The following is a 17075-nucleotide window of genomic DNA, read 5'->3' on the forward strand; positions in this document are numbered from 1 at the left end:
AGTAATACTGTGAAAATCTAGTCCCATAGTGCATTACAAGTATTAGCCTCAATGGGGAAAACATAATTTTTGTTAACTATTTTAAAAGGCAAAGCTCTTGGTAGCTGTGCTAATGGGAACTATAAACATTAACATAGTTACATCCTTAATTCTAATGAGTATGTTTTCAATTTATTTTTCTGTGTCTGGCTTTCATTCTTACCTATTCATTATCTGTAGGTAAGAGATTATCATGCAATTGCATCTTTGCCTCAGCCCTTATGATTATCATAAAGACACATCAATAACTGAGCAGCTCAGCGTGGTGAGTCAGCCTGTTAGAACCTAAGAAAAGCAGTAGTGGGAGCTTTGAACCCACCTGCAAGGCATGAGGGTACTTGGATAATCACGTTGAGTGAGTGCTGCTGATGAAGCAGAAACTAAGCAGGTATTTAGCTGCAGTATTATTTTGTCTGTTGTGATGGGCAGCACCATTTTATGCTGTTCTGTAACCCCCAAAGTGATAAAAATATTATTACATTCTGAATGGTAAGCTATTAATTTCTAAAACTGCTGGTTGTTTCATGCGAATGACAGGAAATGTGTCTCCCACAGAGAATGCGAGAAAATATGGATGATAGAGCCAAACTTATTCCAATTTTAAAGTTCAGCCATGTATGTACAAAATCCCATCATGCTACTAGAGTGACAAACCTCAAAGGAGGTCATGAGGGCCTCATTTCTAGCAGGATTGGTATCCTCATGCCCTGATTTTGGGATGCTGGTCAGCAGGAAGGAATGAGTGATATATGTGTGTCTTTTATGCCATTGTACCTTTGAGATCCTCCTGAATGTCATTCTCTTGCTGGGTTCCCACCAAAGCATAGCACACCCTCTGAATTCATAAAGCACCTCCCAAAACCTCTCCCACTCCTCCAGCTCTTCATATCAAAACTCAGGAGGTATCTTCTCCTATCTCCAAATTCTTTGTCCTTGACTCCTGAAGCTCCCTGGTTCCTTTTCGCTCTCTTTGACTGCTTGTATTAGTTCTCCACACAACTGAATGTCTCACCTGGGCATTGTGAAATGCTCCTGACTAATGGTTGTAGTTTGACATGCTGCTTTCAAATATTACCAAGTTCTCATCATCCAGATTTGATGGGTCTGGAGGTACTATTGCAGTGTGGATGAGATATGAGGGAAAAATAAGAAAGATAAAAGAAAACAGATAAGTTAAAAGGCAAAGGAGAGACAAATCGAAGAAAGTAAAATTGTTGTGTAATCTCTGAAGGAAAATGAAAAGGGAATGGCAGGTATGTGGTGCTGAGATGGACAAAGGAAGGGAATGGATATATTAGGAATGCAAGGAGTTAGTAAGAACTACAATAAGAAATTCAAAGAAGAAATGAAGAGAAAATGAGGAACAAAAAGAGGCTGGAGATACATTTAAAATAAGATTAAGGTATCTCCTTCCTCTGCTTTCTTAAAAGCAGTCTTGTTAGACTGTTCTCTTAAAAAGAATAGTAAGCAAAACTCCTAAACCAGAAAGTATGATGGAATTAAATCCTACTGCTGAGATTCTGACTGTAATTCTCTTATTTGTGCCACATAGATTCCTAATCTACATATTCTGGGAGCTTTCCAACTCCCAGCTTTCCCCTGTTTTGTCTAAGTCTCCCAGGTTAACCTTCTGATGACTAGTCCTATGTACTGGGAAAAGAGGGTCACCTGAACCTTAGAAGTAGCAGTTCTGCTGCCAGCTGCTGCTTATTGCACCGTCCTCCTTTTCAGATAATAATCTCTAGATTAGCTGCAGATTAAATGTTTGCTCTCTTCCTATCTCCCTTCTTCTAGAGAGACATCAGAGTATCCTTGGAGGCTGATAATTATCAGGAAAACTGCTGCATGTTTCTACATGTTAGCAATAAGCACTTTTAATGCCAATTAATTAAGCTATTAATAGTTGTTTCTTTACTTTTGCAATTTCTGCTGCTGCTTATCTGGTTGACAACCAAAATTATTCCAGACAGTCTTGAAACCAAGTCATTTTTCAAACTTATTGACTTATAGTTGCTTTGTTTTCTACTTTGTAAATATATGATATATTTTATTAAATATATGATGTAGTTTATTTTAGAGAATTGACAGATGATATAATACTCCACACAGACCGGGCTCTGGAGTAGAAGGTACGAGCAAAATGGCCTAAAAATGTCTTAGCATTTCTTACAAATTAATGTCTTTTGGTTACATATGCATAAAGCAGAGCCTATTTATGAATGTTTGCTCTGCGTATTGTTAAATTGTGGTCAACTGTGACTACTGATACCTGAGTTGATGCCATGTCATAGGCTATTTTGCTTTATGTATCTTTAAATTCCTGAAATATGAAATGCAAAAAATCAAATAATAACACTTAGAAACTCCCCTTTTTATTCTATAAATCAAGACCCTCCAGCTTTACACATTCAGATTTTAAATTACTATTTCGGTTGTTAATGAAAGCCTCTGAGTTTTCTTTATGAAGCTTCTCGCAGAGACAGTCAGGTGGGAGCAGAATAACCTCAGCTTAGCTGAAGGCTACATAAATCCTTTCAGAAGATTGAGTATGCATGTAACTGGGGAATTAAGTCCCCAGAGATGGAAATCTGTGTGCAGAGTCTGTGTATGCTTCTCCATTTTCCTTGAGGATAGGAATTCTCAGCTTTCTTAAGTTTCATCACTTTTAGAGAGGTTTCTGAATGAACAACATCATTTGCATTAAAGTTTCTCTGGGCTAATAAGCCTTAGGAAAGCTGGCCAGGTCTAATAACAACTGTACTGGTATTTTCAGCATCCTGTGGCAGGTCTTCCAAGGTCAGGCAGGCAGGTCTTCTTTTCTGAGGAGGCTAAAAAAATAAGATAATTGCTCTCCAAATTCCGCTGTAAGAAGAGTTCTCAAGGATACAGCTCAGAGTGTCCATGACCTGAGGCCAGAAGATGCTCTTGTACTTCAAGTGCAGGCAGAACTACTTCCCATGCTGGAAATACAGATGCTATGACACAACCTCCTCTTTCTGAAGCTGCTAGTTTGCTATTGATTTGTTTCTGTGTTTAAAGACAGTAATTTCTACTGTGTATGCACAGAGATGTTGATGCGTTCCTCTTCTCACGCTCCGTTTGAATAAAATCTCTGTAAAATGAAACTGGAACACTAGATACTCTATTCAGTTTATTTCTTTCACTTGATATAGGCTTCCTACAATTGCTCTGTAAAATTCAGTTGGCTTTTATTCTTGACAAATCTACAACTCTTATCTGCTCTGCACAATCATGTATTTCCTTGCCTTTTTGTCTAATATAATGTACTTCCGACTGCAGTAGTAGCCCTGAGTAATAATCATAGCCAGTGTCACTGGCCTCAAGAGCTCTCCGGTAACCTCTGCAACTGTTCAGCTCTTTCTCCTCTGTTGTCCTGCCCGTCACACGCCATGTGGGACTCCTAGTCTGTGCTGCTTGCTTTCTACCCTACGTCCTGCTCATCCTTGCAAACCTAAGAGTCAACCCTATGCCCTCACCTCCCCACACCTTAGTTATTCCTCCTTGTACTGAACAAGAAATATGAGCCAGCCCACGACGAGCTGGGAGCTACTTCTGTACAACAACCAGCCAGCTGCTGGAGGTGGCACTTTTCAGTGGGAGGTTATCTTGTGGCGGAGCTCAATGCCTCTTTGCAGGCAGTAACATTCAGGTGACACTCATTATATGGAGGTTTACACCAAGGCGGAAAGGTGAGGACCTGTGCACAGGTGGCTTACCGGGGATTATTTACATACAAGCACCTTTTCCATGGCTCAGTTTCCCCTACGCAGCTACATAGGACCTGCTGTGACTTACAGCTTGATGCAGTCACATGTGGCAGGCAGGGAAGCTCTGGCTGAGAAGGGATAGGTCTAGCTAGCTGTGCCCTTGATGGTATTTGGGAGAAGGGATAGGTCTAGCTAGCTGTGCCCTTGATGGTATTCGGATGCCACTAGGGAGGCATAGCCTGGCACGAGGATGGTGTCCCAGCCCATCAGGAGCGGAGAGGCTTCCCCAGAGTAGTCACCTTCCATGCTCCGGCTTCTCTGGCAATGGGAGGGGATTCCTGCACCTATGGCGCTGAGAGGGGCGGAGCTCCGGGTCATTTTATAAAATAACTTGTCATTTACTCCTACAGGATTAAATCCCACAAACATGCCTCAGGAAGAGCTGCCACTGGAGATGCCACAAAAAGGCTTTTCTAAGGATGCAGGAAAGGCCAGGAGAGCACCACATACCAAAGCACCACAGGTAAGAAAATAGCTTTAAAAGTTTAAGTTATGTTTAAGATGCATTGGCAGAAAACAAAATCCTGTATTTATACACAAGCTACTGTACATACTTACACTCAGATGGGGACTAGGCAGTGTCTCTGCCTCGAGGAATTTAAGTTGAAACGCTCTCTTCCTTGAGATCCGTAGCAGAGGGTCTCCTGACTACGCTGGAGCCAAAAATCTCAGCTAATTTTATATCCATATTTCCATTTTATTTTGAATTTTACACCTTGCAGTCTTCAAAGGTTTTCAAGACTGGCATTTAATTTTAGCAAAGTATATGTTATTCTCTGTGTTCTTTGATTGGATGAAAGCACGTCATTTCAGGAAGTATTCTGAAAAAAAAATAAAAGCTTTCAACATTTTTCATAGGATCTGTGCTGCAGTGATGTTTTCCTATGAAGCATATCACATAGGAACATCCTACATTTTGAAAATACTTTTGAACTTCTGTTTCTTGAAAATAATTGAAATGTTAGATTTAATCTTTTTACAGTTACAACATATTTAATGGAGCAGACATTCTGTGTTTTTTGTTTGTTTGTTTTTGTTGTTATTTTTAATCTAGAGTTAATTACTCCTCAAAGGTTGAGCTCATAGACAAAAAAATCACATTTAAAGCAGACAGAAAACCTTTATTCACAAAATAAATATAGAGGCACTTTTTTATGTTTCTCACAACTAAAATTGTTCATCCTTCATAGCTTTGTTGACACTGTACTGCTTATATGCTTATATGGGTTTTGAACTATAATATCCCTTAATATTTGTGTGTGCAGAACCACTGGGTGGTTTGTTCAGTACTATGAGGGCAGCAACACAATGGAACCACCAGCCACTATACTTGGGGTTTCATCAGGAGTTGCTATAAATAGGAATTAATAATCTACCCTAGAAAAACTGTTGTGGTTTGAATGTGATAATTTACCATTTCTTTCTGTCATCAGGACCAAAACTTTGGAAACTATCCTCTGGGACCAGGAGAAGGAAACAAAGAAAATCAGCCAGATGGTGGTGATTTCAAGGTATTGTAAGAGAATTCTGAATGAGAAAGGGCTAAGGATTTTGGTTGCTGAAAGGGAAGAAGGCTCAGATAGACTGGGTGCTAACCAGCAGTTTGAATAGATAAATAATCATGGCAGCTGTTCAAGTGTTGCAAGGGAAGCACCCTTCAGTTTATTGTTTGGATAACTTTGTTCCACTCACGTTTGTGATTCTCAGAATTGCTTGCTGTATTTTTCTTCTATGTTTTATTGGAAGTATACAGAGTATTTATGTCTTAAACCCTCCATTATATGCAAAGAAAACCCATCAGTGTGCTTTCTATTCCACAGTGCTTTTTGTAACTGAATCGATTGGAAGCAAGAGTGATGTATACAGTTTTCACAATGTAATCTCGAGCCTAGCGTTCTGTGCAAGGCTGTTAAAGACCCTGGATTACCCTCATTTCCACCACTTCTGTAACAGCAGGATTCAGGGAAATGAGTGAAATTTGAATATGCAAGTGCTATTTCTTGTGTTTGAAGAAGATCAGTCATGGGTTTGTTTTTGTTAGAAATTACCAAACTAGAGGATTCTCATACAGTTAGATTCTTTGATATCTGTGCAGTAAATTCAGGCATTGCTTCACATCAGGATTAGGGAAATTTAAATGATGATATAACTCATATCTAACTATGTTGTCGCAAGAAGTCTGATTCTGAGTCCAATAATTCTATGAAAATTTGGTTCATAATCCATGCAGAGAGTTATTCTTAGCAAAATGAGGAATTATGGGGGTTTGAAATGATACTATAAATTGGCAAGAAGATGAGCTGGGTATACATATAGATAGTCCCAGTACAACATAGACATCAAGAAATTAGAAAAAAAAAAAGGCAAAAACTCATTTACATTTCCGGTATTATTACTTTTTCATATAGGTGTTGTGGTGTTTAAGCTTTACATTTATCCATTAATAGGATTTGTGTTTTAAAATAATCAGTTGCATTTTGCTATGTTCCTCAGGAAATGTTCTAACAATTTGGAGTCCATTCCTTGTAAATATTTAGCATACTATCTCCAGACTGTGGAGATACCAAAGCTTTGGGCCATGTATTGGAATTCTGCAGATAGTAAAAACAGACTGAAAAGCAATGAATTCATAGCTCGTTAATAATATGCCTCATGCTTAAAAGAGGCAAGGAACCTAAAATCATAAAGAGAGAAAGAAAAGAGTTTTGAAGTCCTGCATTATAATTACCAATGATAATTATATATATGACAGTGAAGTCTCACCTTCCTTTCTTAATTCCCCACAGTGAGATGTTTATTTTTCCATCATCTGCCCTGGGGATGGGCTTAGCTTAAAGACAATTAGGAGTGGTGAAATCCAGAGGAGATAGATAGATGTGACAGAAGTGGATCAAAAGCAACATTTTATATGTGTGGAATCATGATCTTCTACATCACTTTGCTGCAGCTGCCTCTCACAGAAAGATCTTTTTAATATTTCTGAACTGCAGAAGTTCCAAAAATTAATGAAAATCCATTGATGATGGACAGACCTGTTGGTCTTGCATTGGACGCTGCAAGTCACAGTTTTCCTTCTGTGTTCAGAACTTAAACTGTCTTGAATGTACATGCATGATCATGACTTGGTTATTGCAGCATATCATGTCTTGTGTGAAGGACGCATGCACGCACTTATCTCCTGCTCCATCTTGCTTTCTAAAATGTAGCTGTTTTTTTCACTGAAACGTGAAGACTTAAATATGAGAGTGTGCCTGCAAAGGTGCATCAACTGCTCGAAGCATATCACAGCATATTTTAGTGACTGAACATGCTTTATGCCAACATGTTGATTTATACCTGCATGAAAAAAATCAATGTTATTCAAGTCTTGACTGGTACTTTTTCCTGTGCTATAGTAGCAGGTAGAGCTAGCTCTGGCATTCCAGGCATCACTACTTATATTCCAGGGGCAACACCTCCAACAACAGCTGCTCCAGGCTCAGCAGCAGGCACTCCTGTTGGCCCAGGAGGCCATGACTTCTCCTGAACCGCCCTCAGCCCCCCAGTAGTTGCCAGAACCCAGCAGGAGCAGTAGTTCCACTCAGTTGCAGAAGCATTTCTGAGCTTCTCTCAAATGGTGGTATGAGGATACGTAAGATGTAGACTGCCCAAATGTTGCGCTATCCAGTGCCTCCTTCTTCAAACAAGGAATCTTTCAAAGTCAAAGGATCTAATTCCTAAATTTGAATTCCTTCCTAAATTTGAAATAGGGTTTATCTGAGCTACCTTCGACATCAAAACTGCAAAACATCTACATTGAGATAGACCCTTAGATTTCCCTGAGAATCTGTAGTGATGAATAAAGATTTCTGGAATGTGAAGCGTTTGTTCTCTGTTAGTGTCTGATGTCGGATGAGATTCCAGAAATGAAGAGCTGTCAGATGTAAGCATCCGTTTTGCAGTTACCTAGAAGATGAGTCTTGATCCCTGCAGTTAATCCTCAGTCTAATTTCTTTCTCTCATATATGTTTTGTTGAGAAGGGCAAAACAAGATAATAGAATATGAAGAAAGGCTGAGAGAGCTAGAGAAGACTTGAGAAGGGAATCTTATCAGTGTGTGTAAGTACCCAAAGGGAGGATGTAAAGAGGTGCCAGATTCTTCTCGGTGGTGCCCAGCAATAGGACGAGAGGCAACAGGCACAAATTGAAACACAGGAAGTTCCATCTGAACATGAGGAAGAAATTCTTTCCTGTGAGAGTGGCTGAACACTGGAAGAGGTTGCCCAGAGAGATGTTGAAGTCGCCATTCTAGGAGATATTCAAAAGCTGTCTGGACAGGTACTGGGCAACGTGCTCTAGGCGACCCTGCTTGAGCAGAGGGCCTGGACAAGTTGATCTCTTGGTCCCTTCCAACCTCAGCCACTCTGTGATTCTGTGATGGTGCCTTTCACTGATAGACTATCCTATTCCCTTGACTAAAATTATTCAAATAGGAATAATTTTGCATGCACAACTTAATACGCTATGTTTTCAAATACACCTATTTTTTTCAAATAAGAAAAAATCCTTTTGTTAAATATCTGGAGATACAAAGAAATGAAAAGGCACAATATTAATCATTACTGAAAATGAAATTGAGCACTGAGAGTATGTTTTGTTGATCAGTATTTGAAATTCTGTTTTTTGGAAATATGCTAATGTAAGTAAGGAATCAGAAATTATGTGCACAGACATATTTCTGGAAAGTATTCAAAGTCCCCTGGTGGATAAATGTATGAGGAAGGAATGTATAAAGAAGAAATGATGGAAAAACATTCTAATTGGGGCCCTACATATATGTCTGTCATGCTCTTCTGGGCACAGATAATTTTTCCCTGCTGAAACCAGGGTTACCATGGCTATGTACAGAAAAGGAAGGTTTCTGCTAAACTGTGGAGATGTTTGAAGTCACAAATACCCAACCAAAACTACTGCTAACTCTGGTCAAAAGTAGGTCTGCTCAAAAGAAGTTGCTATTACTACAGCTTGTGAAAATCAGACTAGCAGCAGTCATCAACACAGCTGGCATCTCTGAGCTCCTTGGGGACCAGGACAGACCAGTCTGTGAGCAGGAGAGGTGCTGCAACCTGTGCGTCTGTAGGAGGCAAAGGAAGGAAGCAATTAGAGCAGCTGTTTTTCCGGTGTGGAGGCTTGGTTTGTTGGGAATGAGGAAGATTGCCAGAGACATGACCAGACGCAGCCATTGGTGGGACTTAACCTGTGCAACGTGCCACTGTGTCTTCTCCTGTGGTGGGAGATAACCACTTGCTGGGGCATGGCTTGACTGAGTGATTTTTCAGTGCCTGAAGCATCCTAATTACAACTGCAAAGAGACCTGGTAGAAACTTGAGGACACACATTCATTAAGGAAAGCTAATTCACAGATAGCTCAAGATGGGTACCTCTCTGCACACCACCAATTCTAGATACAGTGTCGGTAGCAAAGTATTTTGATTCTTTTGATTTGGTGTCTGGCTACCATCTAGTTAAATTGGCAGCTGGAGATGAAGACAGGAGTGCCTCTGTGGCATCCTGTGAGTGACTTCATCACAGCAGAATGCTTTTCAGGGTCAGGAATGCAGGGGGACTTTAGTAAAGGTACGAACATCATCTGGCTTTTGTGCCAGATGACATAGAAATGGGTATAAGTAGAATTATTACTACTGTAAGACTGCAGAAAAGGTGAAGAGGAAGCTCCTTTCGTAGCTTTCGTAGGCAACAAATATTTCAGCTTCGTTGGTAGAAATGGTCTTTTTCAATTTTGAAAAGATAAATTGATTCTCCTCATGTTTTTTTAATTTCATCTGATCTTTTCAGGATAGCCACTGCAATAACATTCAGTGTAGCACTGAAAAAGGTAAAGGTACCACATTTGGGGAAAATAATTTTCATGGTTTCTTCATCACACTTTTTCATCTGTCACTAAAAATGAGGCCACCTCCATGCAATACCAAATGGAATGCATTCCATCCATATTTCATATAGAGAAGCAGTAGTTTACACACTTGGATGAAAAAAAACCTGCTATTATTTTTTCATCACACCCATTCAAGATGATTTTCAGAATCTCTGCACTGCGTTTCTGTTATAATGACTCTGAAATAAATAGTCTAGAAAGGGCAATGATTGAGACTCAGGATGTGTGGGCTGCCCCAGGATATTTAGTGCAAATTCTCCTTTCTGGAATCAGCTGCATAGGATGACTGTTCTCTGCCTTGGGAAAGCAGTTACCATAGCCTGCTAACCAACCAAACACCTATGGCAAAACAGCACAATAACATTGAGAAACAAAGTATTAATCAACTTGGCACATATTTGACCACATTGTCATAAAACTGAGAAACTGGGGCAACATTGCCATGGCAAGCTGGGAGGATACTGCTAACAACAGCAGAAAACGTCCAATAGATGAAGAAATCAAGAAGCTGAAAAAGGCACTGGAGAGATAAGAGGAAAATGTAATGGAGAGACATGATCCTTTCACCTCATGGGCTCTCCTCATTAGAAAGATATGTCATTTGGGAGATCAGTAGCCGCTTGTGATGTGACAGGATGTATTAGAGCTAAACTACTCTAGCATTGACACCATTGCATTTCAAGATAGCTGCATGCCACACATGCCTACATCTGAATATGAGCGTGACTTTACCGAGGGCTGGAATAGATGGACTGCATGGAATGCAGCTACTGGGAATCCCCAGAGTGCTCTCTGTGGTGAAATTTGTGTTTGAACTTTGTACTAAGCTAGTGGGAGAAAGTTGGAATCATTGGTACCAGTGGAGATAGCATCTCTTGTTGTCTAGTTTCATACCATGCTATTTTTTACAGTGGGAAGTGGTGGAAAAGTGGGAGATTGTGAATTCTGCCCTTGTGTGGTGTAGCTGTCATTTGGAAAAGCCCAGTAAATCATTTTACTTTTCTGGAAGTACGGAGGAACTAGCAGTATTCACCCTGCTAGTACACTGGCAAAGGAGCAGGCCATATTGCTTGCGGTTATGCTATTATATATATGTGTACATAGAGCACACATGCAAATAATTTTGGAAGCACTAAACTGAAGACAGATGGAAAATCAGTACATCAGCTTGAGTGAATACAGCAGGCTTGATTTTATCAAAAGCAAAGCAACAGTATGACAGAGCTAAGTAAGTGTTGCAGTAAACATGTGTTTCCCCCAGGGCAGAAATCTGCTTGGGGTCATCTTTCATTTAAGCGGATTTCTGCTTGCCTTTTGTAAATGAGATTATAATAGGTTTTAAGTGAACAAAAACTCAGAACTTAGATTCTTTGTTTTATGTATGCATATTTCATATCTTCTTTGTTTAGCTAGATCCTATCTAGCATGTTATGATAGTCAAGGTTGCTATTTAAATACATTTCCTCTTTTTTGAGTAAGTTACTGGAATTAAATAAAATCGCAAATCCTCCTGGGAGCAGTAGAATTAATGAGGCCTGACTAGCTCATAATTTGTGTTCTACCTGTGGTTTTCTGTGACCCCCACCAACAGGGCTGAGCCTGGCAGGGAGCTGTGCAGTGGCAGCTGGCTGCTGGGTTCAGGATGGCCAATATCTGGCTGCTTCTGGCTACTTGTACGTGTCTCTCCCAGAGTGGAAGCAGAGCTCTGGATTTTCATAGCTTCTGCGAAGCTACTGATTTTTTTGGTGACACTTTGGGAAGCTTTCTCTGACACCCACATCTTTGAGTTGACTTCCCCAAGCCAGATTTCTCTAAGTATGGCAACCACATTTGAAAGACATTGTAAAGGAACCAAGGGTGATCAGATGGCAGCAATTGCATAATAATGATTAAAAATGAAACAAGCTGTGCTTTCATAATGTCTCTTATCTAAGAATCTCAAACTCCTTGGCAAATATTGAATCCATTGGTTCTTACTCAAGTGTTAGTGCTACTTGCTTGAGGAAGCGCAGCTGGAACCCGTCCATGAGCTGGCAGCACCTTGCACAATCTCGGAGATCTCTTGGGATAAACAGTTGCATTAACTGCTGTGTTGCTTATGCAGATCTTCCTGAGCTATGAGCTTCTGCCTTCTAGGGTACATGCTGAGGTGCCCAAGCTCGTTCCTAACATGTGAGTGTGGTGATCCACCTTTGCTAATTATCCAGCTGAGAGGATGGGTTAATTAACTGGGTGGAGAAATGCATTAATATGGTTATACTGTTTCTGAAATGTGAACAAGTGTCTTTGCACTAGCACTGGGGACATACTACTCCACTAAGAAATTCTGCAGCTTCTCTTGTATTTTTTCTTCTTCCAGAACACATGAAACTGAAGGCAGATGGGTTGCTGAGGGTGAATGACCTGTAGAAGTGCTAAAAGGAAGCAAAAAGAAAAACATTCTTGAAGCTCATGGACAAGGCAGCAGGAACACTTTAAGGTCTCAGCAAAAGTAGTATTTTTAGAGAGGAGAGGATTTTAAACACTCACAGAAAAAATAATTTCTTATACCAAAAGAGGCCTGATTGTCTTCACAGTTGAAAATAAGTCCTCTTACCAGAAGGAAAAAAAAAGAAAAGGAATTTTGGCAAAAATAAGCACATTGTTTTAAGTGAGGTTCTTTCAGCCATTCTTTATCTGCCTTGGCATCTACTTTGGCTGCTTGCTTATAGTTGTTCTAGGAAGTCTCTGAAGTTTTATAGAAATAGAAGGATGCTCCTAAATGAAAGGAAATCATCTGATAAAAATAGCAGTTGTCAAGAAGAATGATTTAGAGGGCTTTGCTGTAACCACTTATGCAGGTGGAAATGTTTCTAGGAGTGTGAGGAAATGGCTGTGTGTCACAGTCACAGGAAATACTGATTTATTTATGATCCGTGTTAGAGTAGCCTTTTGCAGATTCGACTGAGCTACAGACAACTTTTTGGAGTGAACCTGCAGGAAATTGCCTTCCTTGGAAGAAGGAAATCACATTATCCTCTCCTAATAAATAGGAAGAGGCTCCTGCAGTCACAAAAAAATCTAAAGAGACTTATTTTATGGAAGGTTATGGCTGAGATATTCAAAGGAGCCAAAAGAAAGCACACACTTTCATTTTATAGGGTTTTGTTTCTGAATTTCTTTTTCTTTTCTCCCTAAAGGCATCCGATATCTAATTCCTTAGTCCTTAAATTCTCTGAAATAATTCTCAGATTTTAGTTTACCACATACTCATGATTAACTACAAAGTTCCATTCATATTATTGCTCTCAGTAATCTGAGGTCTGTTAGCCACAACAGATATTCTCAGCAGAGCTCTTTTTAATGTGATGGGACCTAACAGATGCTTATTAAGGTAATCTTAACTTTAAGTAAGACTACCAGTATTTTGACAATTCCATCATGGTGGTTGTCAAGAGACTTATTGTAAGTATGTTCTGGAGGTAATCTCAACTACTTCAGAGTATAGGAGTTAATAAGCATCTAGCATTCAGTGTCACTTGACATGGATTTATCCCTTTCTTTTCTGCTATAAAGATCAATCCAGTCTCTTGGAGTAAAACACTAAAAACAGTAGAAGTTTATGTCAAATGCAACAAAACCACAATGACCTTAGAAAGTCCGTAAACTGCAAATTGTTGGAGGTTTCAAGAATGCTCATGTGAAATGTCTCTATATATTTCTTGGTCCTTTTCAAATCCTCTTCCTGGTCAGATGACACAGGCTACTAAGCTCTCTTCTCTCACCCATATAGCCACTCTTCCAGTGTGTTTTTAGGTTGCCTTGTTCAGATTTTCATCCAAAAAACAATAAGGTGGCTGACACAATTTTACTGACTGCATTATTGTTTTACAGCATTTGATGAGGTTGCTCATGTGATGTTTTTTTTCTGCTGAAGGTTAATTCATAGTCCATGTTGTTCTTCTCCAGATAGAATCATCTCCCTGCTACTTGCTTACTGTAAGAATCATCAGAATGAGAAATCTCCAACGAGGTGATGTTTGTAAGTATATCATGGTTCCCACAATTGTTTCATTTTCCTGAAAATGATTAGGGGATGACAAAATATTATAAGCACCCTACATTAAAAAAAAAAAACCAAGGCTGGTGGTGTCATAGAATATATCCAAATAGCTAGTACTATTACATTATTATTTTTCTAATAACTAATTATTTGAGAGTTGGAATGTACTTAATTCTGCAAGGATAAATAGTTAAATAAGTGGATAGCAAGGAGACAGTATATTGTTCAAAAGAAGTCAAGCAGTATGTCAGGATACAGGCAACATTTTCTTTTATTTTGTTTAAAACATTTTCTTTTATAATTATATAGCAAACTCTTGCAAACATTTCTCAAGTAATCCATGTCTTAGGTTTATAAAAACTTATTTACATTTCTGCTGTTAAACCAAATGTTATTTCAATGCTTGTTATGTCCTGCGTGGTTTTAACAGTGAATATTGTTTGAGTGTAAAAATAGAGGAAGAAACATTTTTGGCCTGTATAGATGAAAAAAGAATGTCTCCCTACACCCACCAGTATGTTTTGTTTTGTTTTTTCCTAAAATACTTATAAAAGGTGTGATTCATGAATTTAGATATACGTTCAAAATTCTCTAAGAAGTTCAGTTTCTTAAGAGCAAAAATGAACCTGAGAGATGGAGCAAACTCCAATAGCAAACAAAAGAATGAGACCAATAAACGTATTCTACTTCAATAGACCTTTTTGCCCCTTGCCAATCCCTTGATATTCAATTACTTGAATACTACTATGAAAATGTATTGAGAATGAGCAAGAAAGAACTTTCTAAAATCATTACCATGGGGCTAATGATATTATTTATTAATTACCCTGGAACGACTGTCAAAAAGAATGCTCATGGAGGTCTGAAATCCTTGTCCCTTTCAATGCTTGTGTAGCATTCTTGTAATTGTGCAGATGTATGAGTCACGTAGCAGGAAAGTGATATGAGGAGGAGGAAAGGAAAATATTCTCATTTTGTTAAAATAAGAACATGGATTATTCCTAAGAAATGTGATGAGATGCATTTGAAAGAAAATATAGCTATTAACAGTTCATTTTTTTTGACTCAGTGCAGCTATGTGACCATCAGTAAAAGGATCCAGAAATTAGCTTTAGGGTGAGTGTGGAAGGGAAATGGTGTAACCTTGCAGTCTTTGCTGATTTTCCTTTTTCATTTTGAACTGTAACAATCTGCACCATACTCTATGCAGTGCAAGAGCCAGGGAACACATTGGTGCAAGGGTGTAGTGTAGAGCAGTACTAGCAGGGGATACCTGCAACTTCAAGGCAGATCAGTTTGTTAGAGGGCCAGCACCTACCAGGAAGAGATGTGAACCTCAGTCCACAGATATTACAGTGAGTTATTGTATTCTTCAATGAAGCCGTTAGGACATAATCTATCCTACTGACTACAACTAAGCTCTCTAAAGAGGAGCAAAATGTAATATCATGTTACTATCACCAAAGCCGTAACTGTGCACTGTCCTTCACATGGGAACAAAGAATTTTACTCACTCTGATAACCAAGAAATGATTTAATGTCAACATTAAAATATAATGTTCTACATAGGCAGCAACAGTGAGTGTAGAACAGCAGTGTCACCTGAAAGATCAAAGTCTAGGTTTACCGTGCAAGACCATCTTACCCCATATTGTCATGTATTTCTATGGGGGATGTATCAGTAGACTTCCCTATGTCACAACCCGGAGTGAGAGATACACTGGCCGTATCCCAGGTCATGCCATAGGGTTGCCTTCTCTGTACCTGCACCTCTCTCCCTGTCCATGATTGCAGCACTTCTGTAATGATGGAATAAACCAGAAACATTTAATCAAGGACTCTTTTAAGCTTGTCTGCCTGTCAGATGGAAAGACAAAATCACTGGGTTGTAGAAAGCGCTTGTGCAAACAGAACTGAAGCAATACTTTGAATTAAACACAGCTGACTAGTTTAACTACATCTACTCATATAATTAAGGATTGTTTGATATGTTTTGTATTGCAGTGTACATTTGATACACAGGAATGACAAATCACATCAGCAGAATAGAGTACTTAGTGAAGTAGTCACTGATCTCTAGGTGATAAACCTAGCTCATTTAGAAAAATTGCATTAAAATACTTTTACACCATTATCATTATTTCTGAGCTCTTCAAACATTTAATTTTGCCATTTTTGCAGAATTCTTCAGAGCATTACTCTCTGCATTGGAACCTCCCTTTTTAAGAGAAAAAAAAAAGGCAGGGGGGAGGATTCAAGTAGAAAATACAGACATAGAGAATCAAGACAATTCAGTTCACTGCCAGGATGGATTCACTAGGCTCACTACAAAAGCTTCTGATACTTCAGATAATGAAGCAACAAGAAAAGCTGTAGAAAGGCAATAATGATTATCACAGGTATGAAACAGTTCACATATCTCAAGAGATAAAACAGGCTACAGGTTATAAGTGTAAAAGAGAAATGACTGAAGAAAACAGAGGCTATCTCTTCAAAAATAAATAGAAGGGACACTGTGAAAAAAGAGTGATTATTCACTCTTTCTTACAATTCCACTACAAAGGAGCACTCATGAAATTATCAAGGAGGAAAATTAAAATAAATGTACAGAATATTTAAGTTAGTTGTGGAACTCGTTGGCACTGGGATCTGCGTGTGTATATATAATTTGCTCAAGAAGAACAAGGGATTTCTTTACTCAAGAAAGCAAGGGCTTTTAAAAATGTTTCTCCGAAAGTAACTGTGTTTGGGAGATCCCGAGCATTGGAACGCCAAAATGAGAGTGTATCAGGTGCATTTTGCTCTACACTTACTTTGTTTCTCCTGCTCAGTAGCAAGATTCAGAAGGGCTAGAACCTGGAAGTGAAGTTGGTTAAGAACTTTTTTTAAGTGATGAATAAAATCTATTGGTTTTTTTACTCTGTTCTGGGAAAGCAATAAACTTTGAACCTTTCCCAAAATATCCAGCACAAGAATGAATGCTAGAATTTGACAAGGCATACATAATTAAACATGACATCTTAGGACAGAAGGAGGGCAGTCTTAAATCTAGGTCTTAACTCCACTCTAAGTGGAATGAAGACATCCAGTTCCTTAGCAAGGAGAGTGCACAGTGTGGCAGGGCACTTCATTCCTCTTTTAGGGAAAATACCTGTGTGTATAAACAAGGCAAAAATGTATAGGGTAGATAAACTAGCCAGGACGGCTAGACTGACACTATCTGGGGAGACATTTAGGTTGAGCAGGCAGTGATTTGGATTTTACCAGTCAG

At 39.0% G+C, this 17075-nt stretch overlaps 1 protein-coding gene across 1 annotated transcript in view; it reads left to right on the top strand.

Moving 5' to 3' along the window:
• Positions 1-4194: 4194 nt before the first annotated feature.
• LOC104574542 (cytosolic phospholipase A2 epsilon-like) overlaps positions 4195-17075 on the top strand; it is a 30081-nt gene continuing 17200 nt past the window's right edge. Inside the window, exons 1-5 of the mRNA XM_088520415.1 lie at positions 4195-4290; positions 5261-5338; positions 11867-11934; positions 12044-12082; positions 13707-13783. Of these exons, the coding sequence (XP_088376541.1) occupies positions 4195-4290; positions 5261-5338; positions 11867-11934; positions 12044-12082; positions 13707-13783 (358 nt within the window). The remainder of the gene's footprint in view (positions 4291-5260; positions 5339-11866; positions 11935-12043; positions 12083-13706; positions 13784-17075) is intronic.

This window comes from Tinamus guttatus, unplaced genomic scaffold, assembly GCF_059628265.1.
Source record: "Tinamus guttatus ecotype Peru unplaced genomic scaffold, ASM5962826v1 Tinamus_guttatus_pri_ptg000089l, whole genome shotgun sequence".
Classification (NCBI taxonomy): Eukaryota; Metazoa; Chordata; class Aves; order Tinamiformes; family Tinamidae; genus Tinamus; species Tinamus guttatus.